General features: G+C 43.0%; 1 protein-coding gene across 8 annotated transcripts in view; it reads left to right on the top strand.

Moving 5' to 3' along the window:
* Kiaa1841 (KIAA1841 ortholog) overlaps window positions 1-16,614 on the top strand; it is a 49,624-nt gene that overhangs the window by 27,062 nt on the left and 5,948 nt on the right. For all 8 annotated transcript variants that reach the window (XM_005366478.3, XM_026788912.1, XM_026788915.1 and 5 more), the window contains 10 exons: window positions 698-821; window positions 2,831-2,983; window positions 4,225-4,370; window positions 5,438-5,537; window positions 8,069-8,101; window positions 9,160-9,259; window positions 13,457-13,548; window positions 14,527-14,555; window positions 14,685-14,758; window positions 15,956-16,044. In XM_005366478.3, coding sequence (XP_005366535.1) covers window positions 698-821; window positions 2,831-2,983; window positions 4,225-4,370; window positions 5,438-5,537; window positions 8,069-8,101; window positions 9,160-9,259; window positions 13,457-13,548; window positions 14,527-14,555; window positions 14,685-14,758; window positions 15,956-16,044 — 940 coding nt within the window. The remainder of the gene's footprint in view (window positions 1-697; window positions 822-2,830; window positions 2,984-4,224; window positions 4,371-5,437; window positions 5,538-8,068; window positions 8,102-9,159; window positions 9,260-13,456; window positions 13,549-14,526; window positions 14,556-14,684; window positions 14,759-15,955; window positions 16,045-16,614) is intronic.

Genomic DNA, 16,614 nt, shown 5'->3' with positions numbered 1-16,614 from the left:
GTGGCGCACGCCTTTAATCCCAGCACTCGGGAGGCAGAGGCAGGTGGATCTCTGTGAGTTCGAGACCAGCCTGGTCTACAGAGCGAGTTCCAGGACAGGCTCCAAAGCCACAGAGAAACCCTGTCTCGAAAAAACAAAAAAAAAAAGAGTAATGAGCTGTCACATTATTGGGGTATTTAGAAGCACTAACAGCACACCTTACAACACAAACAGTTCTAGTAAAGGTCTCAGAACTCATGAGATGGCCAACAAAGACATCCATCACCTACTGACCTGAATTTGACCTCTGGGAGACCCCCAATATGAAGGAGCAAACTGATTCCTACAGATTGTCCTGTGACCTACATACACATACTCACACATGTCCTGGCACATGCACTCACACACATCCACGTACATAAGAGGTAAACAATTTTTAAAAAGTAAAAATGAAATAAAGATCCTTTAAACCAACATTGCCTGCTTCTTATGTGTTGACCTGTTCAAACTGTTTAATAATATTCAGCTCAACAGAATGAGTGTGTTCAGCCTTTTCATACCTTCTTCTGTTGTCTAAAGAATAAAGAAATTGTACCTGTTTTTCAGTGTAGCCCATGCCACACTCAGTTGAAGAATATTCTTGGAAACAAGCCACAAATGTTAAGACATTTGGTTAAAACGTATTTCTCACTTAAAATAATTGAGAATTTTTCTCCAGAGATAAAACCTGGGATGTACATGAGTATTTGAACAGTCTTTTTGAAGAATTAAAATCTTGGAGAGATGTATATTGGCGCTTGTGGGGAACGATCAACTGGCTGACTTGTTCCAGGTGTTGCCAGGTAAGGGTTTAAAGGAAGCAGCGGCAGGAAGAGTGTTCTGTTGCAAACGTCTGCATCTGCCTCTGTTTCTTTTGTTATTTTGTCCTTTCTTCCTCTTGTGTTTATTGCTCAAACCGTTCTTGTCAGACTTTCAGAAAAGCAACAGATTCTTTGTTATCTAATCCAGTTTTTCAGTGTAAAACATATAGAATCTTTATTGCTTTTATTTCCAGCCAAACTGTTTCTCCACTGGGCCATAAATTTCCTTAGAGATTCAGAGGCATTCGGCCTTTTGTTGTCTTGGGTTTCAAGACAAGGTGTTACCATGCAGCATGCACTGTCCTGGAGCTTGTGATCCTGTCAGCTCCCTGCTGCTGCTGTTGCAGGTGTGTGCACAGGCATGCACCACCACACCTGGCTGCTTCTTAGTGTTAATTGCATTTCCCGAGATGCTTTGTTCCCACCCTGAACCCCAGTACCAGGGCTCTGGAGTTGGCTCTCAAGCTGTAGCCCTAAGCTGTATTCCCGGTCCTTTTCATGGCTTCAATAGTTTAACTTTATAACAGGCACAAGCAGGTTAGTTCTAGAAGGCACATAGGATGGCTTTTTACAGAGTCACCATCATTCCTAATTAGTCTATGTAAATCCAAGGTTTTCTACATCAAATCTCATATGAATGCCCTTGCTTTAGATTTCTCTCTCACTTGATTTTCAGTAGAGGGAAGAAAGAACAGGTCATCCAAACCATCAGAATCAGGGCATATGTACATCCTGCTCACTGGGCTAACTGGGTTTGTTGAAGTATATTTATAGAGAGCACTACTCATCCGTTTTGTGAGGTTGATATATACAATAGTGTTATCACCATCAGGGCATAAACATTTCATTTTTTAAATCAGCTGCTTCTTAGTGGTTGACAGTCACTATCAAACCTGTGTGTTTGATTGATAGTTTCTCCTTTTTCAGAATGTCATTAGATAGAGTCATACAATATTTAGTTACTTGAGTGGAATTCTTTCACTGAATAGAATGAATTTGAAATTTAAACATGTTGTTGCCCACAACCATTTTCCCCTTTTATTGCTGAGTAGCCTTCTATCATATGGATTACACGGTGTGTTAACTGTTCGCCAGCTGACGCACATTTGTGCCCGTTCAAGTTTAGAGCCATTGTGAAGACAATGGCTATAAATATTCCCATATAAGTTTTCTCATAAAAATGGACTTTTAGATCTCTTGAGTGGTTACCCAGGATTAGAACTGCAGTATAATAATCTAAGTTACCATTTTCTAAATTTCCGGAGTTCTTCTGCATTCCTTTAGCCGTGTATGAGCATGGCAATTGCTCAATGTCTTGTTAACACATTTGTATATTTGTCATTATTGTTAAACTAAGTGTTAATTTTACTTTTGCCTTTGAGTTTTTTATGAACTTAGATATGGATTGGGAGCCCATTTCATAACCAAAACATGTCAAGTTATTTTCTTTAATGACTGAAAGTTAGGCCACAGTTTTTATTAATACCAATACTAAGTATCAAAAAAAATCAAAGAATAACCAAGTGAGGTAAAATAATTTGATATAATTTCACTGGAGTTTAAAAAAATTTCACTGGAGTTTTAAAATTAGGTGTATATATTAGGATCAGCTTTTCTCATCTGGATTTTTAGTAAAGAACTTTTGGTTTTGCTTTTTAGAAACTTCTTTGGAGTATAGTTGCATACTATAAAATTCATTGTTATATAATTCATCCATATATTTTTTTTCAGAGTTGGTATGCCACTTACTGTATGCCATCCACTTTAGTACATTCCCATCACCTCATAAGGGGCCCTGTGCCCATCTGCTTCCACTCAGATTTCTTGCCTCAAATCCTGGCAAGTGTTCATCTCCTTTGAGCCTCTGTCAATGGACCATTTTTGTGTGTTTCATATAAATGAGACATGTAATATATGATCTTCAGAAAAGTCTTTTTGAGCCATGTTTCTTTGTGGGATAATTGCTGATTCTGATGTCTTCTTTTACCCAGGCTTTCCTCTGCATTGAGCTCTCCCACTGTCAGTACCACTCGGAAGTGGTGGTTTATTCCACCACAGTAAGTTCCCTGAGCACTGTGGGCACTGGAATCTACCCCTGCTGTAACCAGAAGGTTCTTCGGTTTGATCCCACCCAGCTCACAAAGGTAAGATTTTTTGTTTTAATCTTCGATTGAAGTTTGGGAGTTTCCTATATCTATACAATGAATATTGCTCATACTCACCCACCACTTTCTCCCTCCAGCTCCCCTTAGTGCCCCCACCCCATCTTCCTCCCACCTTCATGGCTTTTATTGTTATTAGTAACCCTCTGAACCCGGTTATCTCTGCCAGAGGAACTAAAGGTAAGTTTTGAATATTCCCTTTTATAGTCCAGGTGCCCCTAACGTTTTTATGTCAAATCTTTTAAAGTGTAACTACATCAACATTCAAAACAAAAACTTCAGAGGGTACCTACAGAAGTAAAGAAAGAAATAGCATCCCTCGTACCACACCCCGGCTTCTTAGAAGTTGCAACTCTTAACAGTTTGCTTTCAGATCTTTTTTGTTCAGGCAAAAGACATGAAAGGGGGCTGAGGACTTCCTGGCAGGAAGGGTGGTAAGACAGTAGAGAGAGGAGACAGGAGAGAGTGAGCAGGAAGGAGTGCAGTCAGATAAATTATACACTCGTGAAACTGTCGTGTCTTTCTGTGTGTGACATGACCAGGCTCACTCACATAGGCTTTGTTTGGAAACTGTCTCCAGAGCACAGATAAGTCGTGAGTGACTCCATCACTGAAGACAATGACTTCCTCTCCTCCAGTACCATAAGCCCTTCACTACCATAAGCTCCTCTTCACCCCTCCCCCCACGACTGAGTATTTACTACAAGTTTAGTCTTGTACCAGCCCTATCAGGCAGCCACAGCTGCTGTGAGTCCATGAGCAACACACAGGCAGACATAGTGCTGGAGAAATAACTGAGAGTTTTACATCCAGATCTATAGGCAACAGAAGGGGAGACAGCCACACCAGGTCTAGCTTGAGCAAATGAGACCTCAAAGGCCATCCCCAGTGCACACTTCCTCCAACAAAGCCACACCTCCTAATCCCTCCCAAGTAGTGCCACTCCCAATGACTAGATTTCAGACATCTGAGCCTATGGGATCCATTCTCATTCACACCACCACAACCAGATAACCACATCTGCTGTGAGTTCATGAGTGTAGCATCCATTGCCATACCCAGAAGACAGCATCTCACAGCATGTCTTCTGGTCTTACGCTCCTCCTTCTCTGTGATGGGCTTGACATGTTCCATAGGTGCCCCACGGATGGCTGAGCACTGCATCTCTTGAACGATTGTTTTTATAGTGAGCCTGCCTCTAAAAGTATCTCTTCTGTCTGCAGGGCTGTAAGGTAAGGGACCACATGGTTATTCTTCATGATCAAGGAGAAAGTGATGATGTGTCGTCTTGTCCAACTACTAGAATACTGGACGATCTATACAAGCACAGGGATGTCATTCTTGTGCCTTTTCTTAAAGATGCGGCTAGGTGAGGACAAATACTACTTTTCTGTTTTATTCAGTGGTTTCCAGTTCATGATTCCCTCCCCCCACAGTTTCCTCATATCAATGGTGTCAGCCCTCCTGCAGCTACTGTTTCAGAGAGCTGAACTGAAGGTACATCTGCTTAACACGTACAAGGACCTGGTGTGATCCCAGCATTGCAGTGTGTGTGTGTGTGTGTGTGTGTGTGTGTGTGTGCGCGCGCGCGCTTACACATGTGTGCACACTGGGAAGGGGGGATGTCTTAGTTAGGGTTTCTATTTCTGTAGTGAAACACCATGACCTAAAGCAAGTTGGGGAGGAAAGAGTTATTTGGTTTACACTTCCACATCGTAGCCCATCACTTGAAGGAAACCAGGACAGAAACTCAGACTGGGCAGAAATCTGGAGACTGGAGCTGATGCAGAGACCCTGGAGGAGTGCAGCTTATTGTATTATTCTTCATGGTTCTTATAGAGCCCAGGACTACCAGCCCAAGGGAGGCCCCACCCTCCACCCAAGTCAGTCACTAATTAAGAAAATGTCGTGCAGGTTTGGCTGCAGCCTGATCTTACGGAGGTTTTTCTCATTGCGGCTCCTTTCGCAAAGGTTGTAGCTTGTGTTAAGTTGACATAAAAGTAGACAGGAGGGAGATGGAAATGTTTCCGGGCATAGTTGCTCACACCTGTAATCCCAGCACTTGGGAGGCAGATGTGGAGGATCTCTGAGTTCAAGACCAGCCTGGTCTACAGAGCAGGACAGTTCTAGAACAACCAGGACCACACAGAGAAACCCTGTTTCAAAAAGCAAGGGAAAGTACATACTGAAGTGACAGCCTCACAGGCAAACACTACAATTCTGTTTGTAGAGATAAGGATCAGGACTGTCTCTCAAGCCACACGCAGCATCTGTAAGAACAAGGTAGTCTGCATGCATATTGAGCACAGTGTGTGCAGTACCTGGGAGCCAGGCAGGGTCACAGTCCCCTGCAGCTGAGCCTTCTCTCCAGCCCTCCTGTAAGTGGTAAGAAATTGAATGTTTCTCTACAAAAAAAAAATGTTCTTGTCATTCAAGTGATCCTGGGACTGGCTCCTGTGATGAGAAGGGCCTGGAATATGATGTTTTACTGGAACCAAATACACCATGGGGCACCAAAATGGGGGAGCTCAATGCTGTGAGTAACTTTTGTATTTCCTGTATATATAAAACAACTGCTGGCCTTTGTCTCTGACAGGAGCCTGAACTGTTGAAATTATAACATGACGCTGTGCTGAGGGAGCGAAAGTGTGGAGAGTGGCAGGGAGTCGACTGTTTGACTCCAGGAATCGACGGCTGGTGAAAGTTTAGAAAAAAACCTTGTTTTCAGGCTTTCTATTATGGAAAAATAATGAACTGGGAAATGAAGGAAATATAAATGCGTGTTTTGGTCCCTTCTTTTTCTTTAATACATTAGTATGAAATTTTGTATTTTATTCAAGAACATGTTTTATTTTTCAAAAGTTTTTAAATTGAAAAAAAAGAATTAAAGGTGATCAGATGTAGTAGGAGGCTGCTTATTCATTTCCCAGCTGCCCAAACTCCCAAAATAACCACACAGAAATGGTACTAATTAAATCACTGCTTGACCCTTTAGCTCTAGCTTTTTATTGGCTAACTCTAGCATATTAATTTAGCCCATCTCCATTAATCTGTATCACCATGTGACTGTGGCTTACCAGGTAAAGTTATGGCCTCTGTCTCCAGTGGGGCTCCATGGCTTTCCTCTGACTCTGCCCTTCATCCTCCCAGCATTCCATTTAGTTCCCCTTCCCCCGCCCGTGCCCCCCTCCCCCCTGCCTAGCTCTGTTCTGCCCTGTGCAGGCCTAAGACAATGTCTTTATTAACCAGTGGTAGTCACAACATACGGGGGAATCTCACATCAACCAGAAGAGCTTTGATTCCGTTTATTCAGCTGTTTTGTTATTAAGTCCCAGGGAATCTATTAATTTGTTGGATTTCATGGTGGATGTAGAATTTACTTGAGAAAGTGAAAAACTCCAGAAAGCTACATAAATTAGTTATTTAAGAATTATGTACAAACTATATAGTTATGTGGTTCCTTAACTTGAAATAAATGCAAACTTGAAATGGAGGAGACAGTTGAGAGAGTGAGGAAAGAGAAAGAGGGTGCAAAGTGAGGGGACAGGAGAGAGGACGCGAAGAGGAGAGGAGAGAGAGGGGAGAGAGCACACCCACTGTGTTTACCCTCCTATAAGAGCCTATAAAAAGCAGGCAGAAGGAGGGGCCAGAGAGGGGAGAGAGACTGGGGAGAGAGAAAGTGGCAAAGAGAAGGGAGGGCAAGAGCAAGAGGAAAATGAGCATGTTCGTCATTTTGTACACTGCTGTCAGCACAGAAATGACTCCCAGTGATGAAGATAGGATTTCCCTCAATAGTGAGAAGAAGAAAGAGGAAGAGAGAGAGGGGTAAAGAGAAAGTGAGAGGAGAGATGGGGAATGTGAGAAAGTAGGAAAGAGATACGGGGAGAGAGCAGGGAAAGTAGGGGAGAGAGAATGAGAGCAGAAAGAATAGGGCAAGAGGGGGAGAGACAGAATGAGAGCAGAGAGCGGAGGGGGAGACAGCATGAGAACAGAGAGAGGAGGGGGAGAGGGGGAGAGACAGAATGAGAACAGAAAGTACGGGGAGAGGGGGAGAGACAGAATGAGAACAGAAAGTACGGGGAGAGGGGGAGAGACAGATGAGAGGAGGAGAGAGGAGGGGGAGAGGGAGAGACAGAATGAGAGCAGAGAGTAGGGGGAGAGGGGGAGAGACAGACTGAGAGGAGGGGGAGGGGAAGAGAGAATGAGAGCAGAGAGAGGAGGGGGAGAGACAGAATGAGAGGAGGGGGAGAGGGAGAGACAGAATGAGAGCAGAGAGTAGGGGGAGAGGGAGAGACAACAGAAAGGAGGAGACATACACGGAGAAAGCAAGAAGAGGAAAGAGGACAGAAGGCTGGAAGGGAGGAGGGACAGTGAGGAGATGGGTGGGGAGCAGTGGACAGGGGGACAGATCCACCACAGTGTTGTGCAGGGAAATTCTCTCAGGAAGATGAATTCTCCACCTTGGACATAATGTTGCCATTTCCACTCTGTGACCTACAGACACCCAAGTGTATATACATACGTTCATACATGCATACATAGAGAATCTGAAACCTAGGCTCTCCGTATAAAGGAAAACAGGTAATATTTCTCTTTCTAAGTTTGATTTATTTCACTCAATATGGTGATTTCCAGTTGTGTCCATTTTCCTGCAGATGCCATTTTTATAGTACATTAAATCCCATATTTTATTTATCCATTCATTTGTTGGTTGACATCTAGTCTTGATCTGTATCTTGGCTTTTGTGAATAGCGCAACAGTAAGCCTGAATATGCGAAATCTCTGGAAGGTATTGAGTTGAAGTCTATTGGGTCTGCGCCCAGAGTGCTGTTGCTGGTCATGTGGCCAGTCTGGTTTTATGTGTTGAGCCCCCATACTGATTTCCATGGGGCTTCACAAGTGTAAGCCCCCGCTCTCCCTGTATCCTCACTGGCATTGTTGTCATCTGTTTTCTTGATGGTGGCCGGTCTGGGGGGGGTAAAGATTGTTTTACATAATTTTAAGCCTGAAGTGAACCATGCTTGTAGCCGTGCAGGTTTGTTGACTGTTGTTTCTCTGCCTTTCAGTTCTTGTCACTGAAAAACTGGACGCTACAGTTGGTAAGTGAGCCGCTGGATTCTGTTTCTGTGAACTTCTTGCTTCCATATTGAAGTGTGATAATAAAATCTTAGCATGTTATTTTATAAACCTTGGATAAATGTTTGTCATCTTGACCACCTTTCCAGTTTTGCACTTACTAAGAAAACGCCATAGATTATTTACGAAAAGATAGAGCCTGATGTGGTGACTCAGGCCTGCAGTCCCACCATTTGGGAAGCTGAGACAGGATTCTAGTTACAAGACATTTTAAATGTATGTGTGTCACCAGTGTCAGGTGCCCTTGGAGGCCAGAAAAGGGTATCAGAAACCCTGGATCACCAAGCCATCTCTCCAGGCCCTGGTTAAAGTCATATTTAAATCACATTTAGGGACTTGTTGGATGACCCAGCAGTTAAGGTGCTTGCCAGCAAGTCTCAAGATCTGAGTTCAATCCCTAGGGCCCGCCATATGGCAGGAGAAAACAAACTCCTAGAAGTTTTCTTCTGACCTCCGCACATGTCCACAGACTAAATAATTAAATAGACGAGTGTGATTACATCACACTTATGATATTAAGACAGCTCTATTAAGTTATTTTTGTTGTTGTTGGGTGTTTGGGGTTTTGTTTGGCTTCTCAGATAATTTCATGTTGCCCAGACTGGCCTGGAATGACTGAATTCCTGGTCCTCTTGCCTCTACCTCCCCAGTGCTGGGATTACTAGCATGGACTGTGTTTGTTTATTTTGAGACATGTTCTCCATGTATAGAACAAGCTAGCTTCAAATTTACCATTCTTCTGCTTTGACCTCCCAAGAACCTGTATGTGTGTTTGTGTGTGCACACACATGCATTTCAGCTTCCACAGAGGCCAGAGGCATTGTAGAGCTCAAGTTATAGCCACGTGATGCGGGTGCTAAGAGTCCAGTGTGTGTCCTTCAGAAGAGAAGACCACACAGCTACTGAGCCATCTCTGTAGTCCATTCTTGACTCATCCAAGAAATTAGGGGAATGTGTTGTCAGGAGTTTGCTCCTGACACAGTAGTGTTGGTTGGTCAGGTGTGCTTTTCTCTCCCTCTAGAAACAGCAGTCACTGTTCTCAGAAGAGGAGGGGTACACCACTGGATCCGAGGTCACTGAGGATGAAGTTGGTGATGAAGAAGAAGTGGCCAAGAAACAAAGTAATGGTTTCTAAGTTAAAATCAACCCTCACTATTTGTGGAGAGGTATTTTCTGAATCTTCAGAAGCAAGGTGTGGGTGGTTGGAGTTCGATGTCTACATGTACAGTTGCACTGAGGAAAAGAAACAGAAAGGAAGCTCTTATCCTTTAAGAGTCCTCAGCCCAAGCTGGCCTAGGGCTCCGCAGCTACAGGCACTTGCTGCCAAGCCAATACCTGGGACCCATGTGGGAGAAAGAGCCAGGTGCTGTAGGCTGTCCCTCTGACCTCCACAAGTGCATGTGTGCTGTAGTGCTCACACGTGCACACAAACACGGAGAGAGATGAGCCCTGGTGCTCTGCTCGGTGTATATTGTCTTTACTCTTAAAAAGAGCTGGAAAGATGATTAGCAGCGCCTTGCTCTTCCAGAAGACCCAGTTGGATTCTCAGTCCATCAGGCATTACAAACCTCCTGCCTTTAGCCACTCAATTTTAATATTAATTACTGACTTCTATGAATGCCTTTCTCGGTTGAGAAAACCCATTTCTATTTCTGTATTCTAGTTTTTTGTAGTGAATGGATGTTGTAATTTATCAAATGCTCTTTTCTTTTTAAAAAAAAAGCATTTTAAATTTATTTATTTATTTATTTATTATGTATACAATGTTCTGTCTGCATGTGTGCCTGCCCACCAGAAGGGGGCACCAGATCTCATAGATGGTTGTGAGCCACCATATGGTTGTGGGAATTGAACTCAGGTCCTCTGGAAGAGCAGCCAGTGCTCTTAACCTCTGAGCCATCTCTTCAGGCCCGCTCTTTTCCTTTTTTGACTGTTAAAATCATATAGGTCTCCCTTCATTATGTCAATATAGTAATGATGACTTTTCAAGTGGTCCATTGCCCTTCTGGGGTAAGCTCCATTCTTTCGTTTATGTTTTATACCATTCAACCTGCTTATATATGACTAACAAATTTTTCTTGGTGCCTATTGGAATATTTTCAGTTCTCTTAGGACTCTTTTTTGAGTTTTGATATCAAGTTAGTCATAACCTCCTAAATTAGGAAGTGCACTGTTGACTTTTTTGTAGGGGAAGAGAGGCGGCACGGGACGGAGCACAGGGTCTCGGGCTGCCAAGCAAGTGGTCCATCGCTGAGCAGTGACCCCAGTCTGCGCCTCTCTTTCCATCGCAGCCCTTTGCATATTTCCTTCCACAAATCCTGATAAAATTCAGCAGTGAAGCTATGTGGGCCTGGAATTTTCTTCATAGAGTGTTTTAAATTATGTATTTGATTTCTTTGTTGTAGTGTTGCTCAAGTTTTCAATTTCTTATCTGTTTTAATAATGCATATAGCTAAAGAAATTGTATCCATCTTACCTAATTTGTTGGTATAAAGTTGTGTTCCTTTTTTTTGTTTTTTTGGTTTTTTTTTTTTTCGAGACAGGGTTTCTCTGTGACTTTGGAGCCTGTCCTGGAACTAGCTCTGTAGACCAGGCTAGCCTCGAACTCACAGAGATCCGCCTGCCTCTGCCTCCCGAGTGCTGGGATTAAAGGCGTGCGCCACCATCACCCGGCAGTTGTGTTCCTTTTGTGTCTCAAGGATCTCTACGCGGTCCTTTGGTTTGGAGTTACTAATCCAAGACTCAGATGTGGATGTCAGACAGTTCCCATAGTTTGTTTAGGCATTGCTCTCATAGTATCTCATTCTTTATTGTTACTTGGAGCTGAGGTTGTTGTTGCTTTTAATTCTTTTTTAATATCTAAAATTTGTTTGTTGGGAGGGTTCCCATTCATCGTGGATCAAAGTGCTTTCAGGGGTGCTTCCTCTTGAAGGAGAATCCTGTCAGTTTGCTTTTTCTGTGTGGGCTGACAGATCAGCAGAGTAGCGAGCACGAGACTGCTGTTTGTGGATGGGTAGAGATTCAGGAAGGTTGTAGCATCTAGGCATGCCGCATCCTTAAAGTAGGAATTGGGGCTCTCAGCAGATGCTCCTCTGGTGCTTCCTCTCCTCTTTTGGAGAAAGATGAAGCCAATTCTTGTCAAAAGCATGTTCTCTGAGATAAGTCCTCACTGCTAGAAAGGTGTGTTTTTAATTCTTAAGGTAGAAGCTTAGCTCGTTGGTGTGGCTGTGATTACAGGTGTGCACCATCACGCCCAACTAGATTTTTAGTTTCTTTTTACTTTTAAAGAAATCTGGGTATATTTAAAACTGTTTTACCCTGAGCGCTACTCTGATATATTTCACAGATTTTGACATATTTTATTTTGATCACACACACACACACACACACACACACACACACACACACACACACACACTGGGGTTGGAAGGAGTTGTTTGCTTTATTTTGAGACAGGGTCCCATATGTCCCTGGCTAGTTATAATCTGCTGTGTAGCCTTTTCTACCCTCTTTGTGCAAGCTAGGCAAGCATCCTAACAACTAAGCTACATTCTAAGCCTGTTTTATTCTCTTTTCTCCTTTTGGAGATCAGACCTTGTTGTGTAATGACCTGTACTTGGTATGTAACACAGGCTGGCCTTAACCCTAAGGCAGTCCTGCTTCAGCCTCCCAAGTGCTAGGATTATAGATGTGTACACCATGCCCAGCTGGGTTTATAGTCAATCAGGTATTTTCTGATTTTTCCTTATGGTTATATGTGCATGATGTTCATGGAGGCCAAAAGAGAGTATTAGAACCCCTAGAACTGATGTTACAGGCATCAGTTGTGAGCTGCCATGTGGGTGCTGGGAATTGAACCCAGTTCCCCTGGAAGAACAATCAGTGCTCTTAACCACTGATCCACATCTCCAACTCCTAGATGACTTTCTTTTTTAATATAGGACCTTGCTGGTAAACAAAGCTAGCCTTCAGCTCACACTCCTCCTTCCCCTTTCTCCCACTGTTGAGACTATGAACACACATCTGCGTGTCTTGTATTCTCGCTGAATTCACCGTAGACTTTTCCATCACTTTATTTCTCACCTCCTTCCATTTTCTAACTTAAAAGACACATTGTAGCCAGGTGGTGGTGGCGCACGCCTTTAATCCCAGCACTTGGGAGGCAGAGGCAGGCAGATTTCTGTGAGTTTGAGGCTAGCCTGCTCTACAGAGCAAGTTCCAGGACAGCCAGGGCTACAGAGAGAAACCCTGTCTTGGAGAAAAAAAAAGGCTCAGCTAAGCATTTGGACGGAGTTATACTCCTTTTTCAGAGTTATATTCCTTTCCTGGGACTGTGTCATTTCCCCTGGGGTTGGTCAGGCTTAGCTTCTGCCTTGTGGGAAGTATCTTCAGGCTAGAGGACCCCAAACTCACAGTTCTTACCTCATCAAGTTTTCTGTATAAATTGCCTAACTCTGTGCCTAACTTTGATTATTTTCCAGTACTTTGAATAGCTTTGGTAAAATTTCCATTGTTTTTCTATCACGTAACTCAGAAGGACTTGCCCATCCCTGTCCCACTCCATTCCATCACCATATATCCTGCTCTGTGTCTTCTCCAAGTTCATCATATATACATCATATCTTACAGGTTTCCCATGAGCAGTAGTGGCAAGGTTCCCCTTGAAAAAGGACAGAGCAAACGTGGAACATAAGAGCTGTGAGAGATAGCGAGTCCATTCTTCTTGCCTTGAGCCTTTGTTTCCAGAGTGCCGCCTATGCCCCGTCTTTCCCCATACCCACATTCCACTTCACTCTTGGCCAGAACAGACCACTGTCCAGAACATGACGTGTCCCAGCCCTGCTTCCCAAGATCATTCCTGCTTTGTGTCCTTCCTGAGCAAACTTCGTCGTGAAGTTTTCCATGTGTCGTGATGAACCACCTCTGTCCCTTATCCTCAAAGTGTGTTTTCTCTAGGTGATAGTATTTGTTAAATAAAAATCTTGGACTTAGAGGACAATTCCACTATCAAATTAGATTAAATAAATATGTAGCTTTCCATGACATTTTAAGTTAACATACAAAGCAGTAGTTTATTATGCACTCTTTATTTTTCTTCAAAGATTTTTACCAAGTACAAAGAGATGTGACTCAAATGACCCCATGAAGCAGCTTCAGTTTGACTTTCTCATGTATTTGAGTTTTGTTTAGACATCAGTGGTCTTTTTTTTCTTTTTCTTAAAAATACAATTGTTGGCTAAGTGTTGTTCTGTTTGGACATAGCAGTGACATTGGCAGGGTATGGCACTCATCTTCTTATATTGTCCTTTCTTTGTCAGAGAAAAGGGAAAAGCCGAAGAAGTTCACTAAGCAACCAAAAAAGCAGCTGTCTTCACCCTGTTCTCAAAAGAAAGAAAAGGTGCTGGAGAAGGTAACTAGACAACCTGATGCAGTTTCAAAGTTCATTTAAGAAGTAGACAAGCATGTGTAGCCTACACAAGTCCACATAGAGAGTGAATAACAGGGACACAAGCAATGTAAGTGGATGAGAATCTAGAAGATACAGGGACCGCTGGAAGGTGAAAAGCAGTGCCTGGCTGAGTGTGCCGTCCCTTGTGTAGAAGGGTGGGATGTACACAGATTTCCTTCCATGTGCATAAACCATCCATAGAGAGCTGCACACGAAATTGGTAAGATTAATTGCTCCTTTTAATTAGCACTTTTCATTACACGTGCTGTAGTACATATTTATAAACAGTAAATAGACTTTTAAAATCGAAGTATCTTTTTTATGACCTAAAGCTTTGCTCGTATTTTCCTGAGCTGACAGAACAGTAGTAGCTGCAGGGAGCTAAGGAGAAGCCCTGAGCTCCACGCCTGTGTGAAAGGCTCGGTCTGTGACTGGATGGACCGCACGCCCATCTTAGCTAACTAAGACCTGCAGATGGATGGGTGGGTTAAGTTTTTAAGAGTTCCAACTTCATAAACTTAAGGTTCCAAGTTCAACAGATAGACATTCAGTCTAATTTTTTTCGCTTTGAAGAAGTTCTTCTCTGTTTTACAATGAAGGTCATGTGGAGCTTGCTTCACTATTATAGACCTTGTACTGCAAGGCTTATTTGTTTTCATTTATTTATTAAGATGGGGTCTTACTATGTAGCCCTGGCTGCCCTGAAACTTACGGTGTTGGCCAGGCCTTCATCTCATGGAGCCCTGCCTGCCTCTGCTGGGATTAAAGGTGGACACCACCACTCCCAGCTGTTGCTGCAAGGGTTAAATGAAATAACAGTTTTGGAGGCTCGTGTTGTAGTGTCTTGTACTCAATAAATGTACATTGTCCTTACAATTACTTAGAACACTAATCAATGAATATTCTCTGACTAGACAATGTTTTCTTCTCTTCTTTTAGTCAACTTCTAGAGATGTGTCTCCTTTCGTGTGAGTATTGGTTCCTTGATCCAGTTGGAAACCCATGCTGTGCTTTGGTTCTTGGTTTTGAGCCGGGGTCTGTATTGGAGTGCCCCATGCAGCAGCGGCAATGGATGTTTCTGTCCATTTATCCAACAGTGTGAGCATGCAGAAGAATAAGTGGGACGCCACAAGATCCTTGAGGTTCAACCAGGATGCACAAAGAGAAGATGGTAAATTTTATTGTCTGAGTAATATAAATTTAGGTATAAACACCAGTGTTTTTGGTGGTGAGTGCGGGTGAGTGCAGCGACCATTAGAGGCCAGAGAGGGGCATGAGATATTCTGGGGCTAGAGTGATAGGCAGTTGTCAGCTGCCCCATGTGGGCTTGATGCAGATGCTGAGAACCAGACTTGGCTCCTCTTGGAGAAAAGTCTGTGCTCCTAATCCCTAAGCCGTCTCTCCAGCGCTGAGTAGTGGTAAAGGCTCCAAAACAAGAGCTCAGTGTGCACGGGCTCCAGCCCCAGGCGGAGTGGCATCACCGGGCCATCCAGTGGGTCGCGTGTTGTCTCTGCATCTGTAATTGAGGTCTCGTAGACTTGTTTGTATGTAGAACTTTTACTGTAAAAATGACCAAATATGTTTTAATCTGTCATAGCCTCCTATTCTTACAACAAAATACTAAAAGCTGAGTATTTTTATAAAGAATAATTTATTTACCTTATAGCTTGTGTGTGTGTGTATGTTTTCAAGATAGGGTTCCTATATGTAGCTTTGGAACCTGTTTGGGAACTTGCCTGTAGACCAGGCTGACCTTAAACTCACAGAGATCCTGCCTCTGCCTCCTGAGTGCTGGGATTAAAGGCGTGTACCACCACCACCTGGTTAGCTTACAGTTTTACAGTACCGATGTCTCCTTGGCTCTGGTGAAAGCCTCCTAGCTTCTGGCTACAGTCCCAGTAGGGACTCATAGGGAGCGTGTTTAGGATGAAGCAGTCACATGCCAAGAAAGGAAGCAAAAAGTTTATTTTTAAATGTATCAATGTGACCTTACAGGAATTAAACAGAGTCACATAATAACTACATTGGTCTCCTCTAGGACTGTTGGCCCCAATCAGATAACTACCAGGCCCTAGCTCCTAAAGGTTCCAGCACCGCTCATTATTCCCACACTTGGGGTCAGACTTGTACCACTTGATCCTTTGGGGACATACCAGCCATACCCAGGAGTCTGAAAGGCAGTGCAGCTGTCCATAGATTAGTCATTTGCTACATGTTACCCAAATTCTTCACAGATATGTAAAAGTGTGTACCTGAAATGAAGAACAAAATACATTTTCATAAACCTTTGTTGATTATAGTCTTTCTAGAAAAATAGGAACTATGTGGTTCTCATGAAAAGTAATGGTCTATTTTGTTTTGCCTTCAGATCAGCGGCGGATGTCTGAAATTACAGGGCATCTAATAAAAATGAGATTGGGTGACCTGGACCGAGTCAAGTCAAAGGACTCAAAAGAAGTAAGAACTATTTACCAGTGTGTATATTTAAGTAAAAATTTTTCTTCCTGGTTTTATTTCATATGAAAAATAGTTAACTGTTGTCTTAGTTAGGTTTTCTATTGCTGTGAAGAGACACCATGACCACAGCAACTCTTATAAGGAAGACATTTAATTGGGGCTCAGTTTAGAGGTTTAGCCCATTATCATCATAGTGGGAAGCAAGGCAGCTCACAGGCAGATGTGGTACTGGAGAGGCAGCTGAGTGTTCTACATCTGGATCTGCAGGAAACAGGAAGAGAGAGTGACATTGCGCCTGGGATTTCATGATAAAGCAAATTATCCTTAAAGTATAGTGTCACACCAAGAGTAGGTTAGCTGTGCATTGTTGGCCAAAGTAACTGGAAAAAAGTGCTGCATCTGTTCACCTTTGTTTGTCATATCTGGATGTTGTCTCTGTGATAAATGCTATCTTGCTGAAAATCAGGACTGTACTGCACTGAATTTTCACAAAAGTTACTGTCAGTAACAGCATTATGTGTCATCGGCGTCTACATTATAAATGCACCATAACAGCTGGGCGATGGTGGC

This window comes from Microtus ochrogaster, unplaced genomic scaffold (assembly GCF_000317375.1).
Source record: "Microtus ochrogaster isolate Prairie Vole_2 unplaced genomic scaffold, MicOch1.0 UNK9, whole genome shotgun sequence".
Classification (NCBI taxonomy): Eukaryota; Metazoa; Chordata; class Mammalia; order Rodentia; family Cricetidae; genus Microtus; species Microtus ochrogaster.
The sequence above is the reverse complement of the archived record's forward strand: the minus strand, read 5'-3'. Positions and strand labels throughout refer to the sequence as shown.